The 4644-nt window shown below is 51.0% G+C and overlaps 1 protein-coding gene across 4 annotated transcripts in view; it reads left to right on the top strand.

Moving 5' to 3' along the window:
• Window positions 1-3813, top strand: part of IFT43 (intraflagellar transport 43) — a 74155-nt gene extending 70342 nt beyond the window's left edge. For 2 of the 4 annotated variants that reach the window (XM_023537029.1, XM_023537030.1), the window contains 4 exons: window positions 2354-2426; window positions 2693-2768; window positions 3248-3310; window positions 3482-3813. In XM_023537029.1, the coding sequence (XP_023392797.1) occupies window positions 2354-2426; window positions 2693-2768; window positions 3248-3310; window positions 3482-3619 (350 nt within the window). In that variant the 3' untranslated portion in view covers window positions 3620-3813. The remainder of the gene's footprint in view (window positions 1-2353; window positions 2427-2692; window positions 2769-3247; window positions 3311-3481) is intronic. The other 2 variants (XM_011370831.2, XM_011370830.2) reach the window with 2 other exon arrangements.
• The last annotated feature ends 831 nt before the right edge of the window (window positions 3814-4644 follow it).

Raw genomic sequence — 4644 nt, 5'->3', positions numbered from 1 at the left:
GTGTTATGTACACTTAAGCAAGTACTTCTCTGTGATTATAAATCAGAAACTGTAAAATTGTGAAGTTCTTTGAAGTTTGCCCAAAACCGGCTCCACGGCCACCTGTTCCATTGGGGGCTGGGAGTTGGATGGCCTGACTCTGCTGCGATGGCTCAAGCTGTCACTGCACTGGAATGTTGCAGCTTGCCTTGGCCTGGCTGTCATCGTTGGCTCCGTCCCACTCAGGCAGTTCACCGGGTTCTGTTGGGCACCAGGCTTCCAATTAGAGAGAAATCCCACTGTGTGGCCAGCCCCACCAGTGCCACTCTGAGAGGCCCCTTTGCCAAGGCCCGAACTGACCTCTGATCTGTCACAGATGGGCCAGCCCCACACTCCTTTGTGCACATTTGGAGGAGGGGGCAGGGATGAAGAGGGAAGCCCGTGGGGAGTCGCAGTGGACATTGGGCAGCAGTGCAGCTCCTCAGCGCTGGGAGAAGCTGGGCAGAGTTGACATGACCCAAATGCTAGCGTTGTGGAGGGAAAGGGGACTATGGGAAGACCTGTCCTGAGCCCCAAACTCAGCAGGGGGCATTTTCTTACCAACTTCTGAATATTCATCTCAGGCTGGACTCCACACCCAAGGAGAGCCAGGAGCAGCTAACTGGCTCACTCCAAAACTGTCACACTGCTGATGGCGCATGGCACAGCAGCTTCCTCCCTGCCCCGCTGCAGGCTCTGTGCAGTCTCGCTGGCCTCAGACCCCCCCTCACCCTGGGCTCCAGGACAGCACGTCGGCAGCATCCCTCCCACAGGCTGCATTACTGACACGGAGCAAGAGTGAACGCGAAAGCTAGATTTCTGTTGGCCCGAGAAATAGAATCTTAGAGAATTCCATCTCTAATTCTTCAGCAGGATAGAGAGATACATCTAAATTCTGAACAACTTCTTTCTAGATAGAGGACCTGGTGAATTCATTTCCTCATTTTGGGGGAGTGAGTGTGCGTATTCTTTATTTCCCTATCAGCCTTTTCTTTTTATTTTTATCCCATTTCCTTCCTTTAATCACTCTCCACGTGTCTCTTCCTCTCTGTGTCTTATTTGTTGTGTCTCCCTTGTATACTTCCTCTCTTTTTCCAGGTACAGCACCTGTACCCCACAGTCAGAAGCAACAACAAAGACACAAGGCTTGAAAATGACATATATTCGGGCTTAGCTTGACCAGAGCAATTGTGAAGTCTAAATCCTGAATAGCCTGAAAATGGCAAGGGTCTTCCCAGCTGTTCTTGGAATAATCTTGCGTGTATTTTAAAAATAAAATTGAATTTAATCCATAGAAGCAGAAACAAAGGGTTTCTTCACTTTTCTCTCCTTTCTGGGATTTTTCCTCCTTTTAATATTTGGTTTGGGGATTCCATGACTTTCTCAGCCCACTCGCCCTTTTTTCCTGCTCCATCTCTTTCTTTTTCACTCTGCCCCTCTCTACAGACTTTTTAAAACAAAGAAAACTCCTCTACCAGTTGATGATGCTCATTTGAAGAAGGAGATATTTCTGTAGGGTGTCATGTTGTCCTCATGAGAAGATATTTTTGGTATCTTAAGCTAGTTGCCACATTTAAGTGATGTGCTGTCTCTGTTTCTCTATTTGCATGACTATGAAATTGATGAAAGAAAGGGCCTTGGGTCTCCTCTTATTAGACCTGGCAAACAGAGGCCTTGATCTCACATACACTGCTGGGGAGCCAGGTCATATCATTAGGTGTAAAATGTCCTTAAGACATATGACCTGGCTCGAGGCCATGACAACTGACAATTGCAAAGTCTATGATGAGCTAATGCACTTGTGCACCTTGGTCATGAGGAGGTACGCTCCCAGTGACATCCGCCTCATGCCGCTATACTTTCTTAGTTCCTCTGTCTCTGGCCATGTCAGGCTCAGCCATCGGTTCCCCTTCTTTTCTCTCCTCTAACATGAACACTTACCCAAGTACTGTCTGGCTCTCTCTTCTCATTTCTTTACGTTTCTCCTTGGAGATGCACTCCAATGGTTCCTAACCAGAGCTTTCATCAAGATTACCGAAGAAATTTTAGGAAAAGATACAGATGCCTGAGCCCCACCCAGTAGGTTCTAATTCAGCAGGTTCTGGGGTAAAGCCTGGGATTCAGAAATTGATGAAGTTCTACCTTTGATCCTAATGCACACCTCTAGTTCAGTACCACAGCCCTGGATTGGGGACCCCTGGAGGCCAGAGATGGTGTCTGAGTGTCCCTTCTACCCCCAGCATACTGCCCCATGGCTGGCGTGAGAAGGATGTGGAGAAGCAGGCAAGTTCTCTACCCGTGCGGCTGACAGTTCCGCTGCCGCCTTTCGTTGCAGATATTCCTGTTATTCCAGATCTGGAAGAAGTACAAGAAGAAGACTTTGTTTTGCAGGTGGCAGCCCCTCCCAGGTACGCTCAGTTAGGTACGAAGTTGGTGGGAGGCAGGGAACATGTGAATTAATGTACTCCAAATGCCATCTCAGTGTGGCCACCCCTAGTGCTGATCCAGATGTTTCTGGTGATGAGATCCATCCCAGGGCTTTTATTTTATTAGACATTTTCTTTCCACGTTGGCCCTTCCCAGCTGCCTCCGAGGCTCTGGGGACGGTGGCCTAGCAGCTCTCCTGGAACTGGGCCTGCCTATGGTTCCTCCTCACATTCTCTCTCTCCTGCAGTGTCCAGGTAAACCGGGTGATGACCTACCGTGACCTGGACAATGACCTCATGAAGTATGCAGCCTTTCAGACCCTGGTGAGTAGAACGGCCTCGGCATAGAGGGGTAGACTCCTTAGGGCTTTCTCAGTCCCTGCACGGCCATACAGCCAGCCGTGCCTCCATGGGTCTCTGAGGCTGCCTGGCAACCTCATCCTTGGGTATTACAGCATCTCTGGACTCAACAGATTCCAGCGTTTCCCAGCACAGGCTCCCCGCTGCTTCCATGACTGCCCACTTGGTGTCAATAAATATGCTGGCCCTAGAGATATGCTCCTATCATGCCCTGCCCTAGTGTTGACCTTCTCCCAAAGAATGCCCCGCTGTAGCATGTCGTGGTGTTCCCTCAGTCCTCAGGCCATGTGGTCCACTCACATTTTTACTCTTTTACAAGAAGGCATTCCTGCAGATCTGGGTTTGGGAAGCTCTACCACATACAACCTGTCCTCCTCGCTTCGCAAGAGATAGTTGTCTGAAGTCCCCCTGAGGTGCACAGCCGTATTTTTTTGCATTCACAGGATGGAGAGATTGACCTGAAGCTCCTCACCAAAGCCCTTGCCCCAGAACACGAAGTTCGAGAAGTACGTTGCAGCAGCAGCTCCTTAACTCTCTCGGTCAGGTCATTCCTGTAACCAGGTGCCCCCAACCCTCACCCACCCCAAGGCTGCACTCTGAACTCTGCCTCCCCTGCAGGTGGGCGTGGGAAGTGGGCTGTGGTTGCAGAGAAAGGCCTTCCTTTGTTCTACCCTCAGCAGTATCTCTCTTGCCAGGATGACGTCAGCTGGGACTGGGACCGTTTGTACACTGAGGTGTCCTCAGAGCTCCTCACCGAGTGGGACCTGCTGCAGACAGAGAAGGAGGACCCTGTGGGGCAGTCCGCACACACCTGAGCCCTTGCGGGGCAGCAGACCACTCTCCCTGCACAGAGTAACCTCCGCTTCGGGCTTGAAAAGATTCAATAAGCCTAAAACTAAGGCTTGCCAGCAGCTTAGAATTTTTATATGGAACATTTTGTAATAAAAATATTTATTTTCAGTAGACCACATTGGAACATTCAGTCATAATAAATTACTTTTTTTCTGTGGCCATCTCTTTCATTTCTTTCCAGCGCCCTCCTGGAACGATTCATCGAGTGAAGGAAGCAGCTTTTAAACAGCCCGATGGGAACTCTCCCAGTTGTGGAAGAGCATGAGGGAAAGCTAGATTCAGGGCGAGAAGGGATGTCACTCTTCCTGCAAGTTGTTCAGTCCACAGAGGCCGCAGCAGTTCCCTGGAGCATCTGCCTGTAAGCACCTGGACACAGGGACATGGGAGGCTGCCCGCAGCTGCCTCTTAGGGTCGGGGGGAGGGCCATTGGGACGCCTTTCTTACTGTCGACATTCAGACCCTTAGTGAAGCTGCGCTGCCTCCTTCATGCTTTCAAGCAGCTTAGCAGAGGAGACAGCAATGGGTAAGGCGACCCATTCCTCCCATGGGGGTCTGGCGGCTCTTCTGACAGCACACCCCTCTCTCCCTTCTTCCTGTAACCCATGCCCGGGGTGCCCACAGCATGTTTCCCTCCTGCCACAGGTTCCCAGAGCCTTGCTCCTGGTTCTCATTAGCAGGGGCCAGCTTGGCAGCCCTGACAATTCCTCAGGAACACTGTCTTCGGGAGCCTGGGACTCCCTCTGACCTCGCAGGTACCGAGCCGCCTGCCTCGTTGCTCCCCTAAGCAGCGTCACTGCTTGTTTCCAAACGAGCCAAGATCTGGAGCAGAGCCCAACACTTTTTCTAAACAGAGACATCTTTTGTTTTTGTTTTTCTCTCTTTTTTTCCCCAAGACGTCTCATCTGAGGACGGGGACATCTCCCTTCCTGCCTCTCCTAGGTGCCACTTCGGAGGAGGCCCACGCAGGCTGGCAGCAGCTGACTAAGCC

This window comes from Pteropus vampyrus, unplaced genomic scaffold (assembly GCF_000151845.1).
Source record: "Pteropus vampyrus isolate Shadow unplaced genomic scaffold, Pvam_2.0 Scaffold177, whole genome shotgun sequence".
NCBI lineage: Eukaryota > Metazoa > Chordata > Mammalia > Chiroptera > Pteropodidae > Pteropus > Pteropus vampyrus.
Note: the sequence above shows the minus strand (reverse complement) of the source record. Positions and strands in the feature narration are given on the sequence as shown.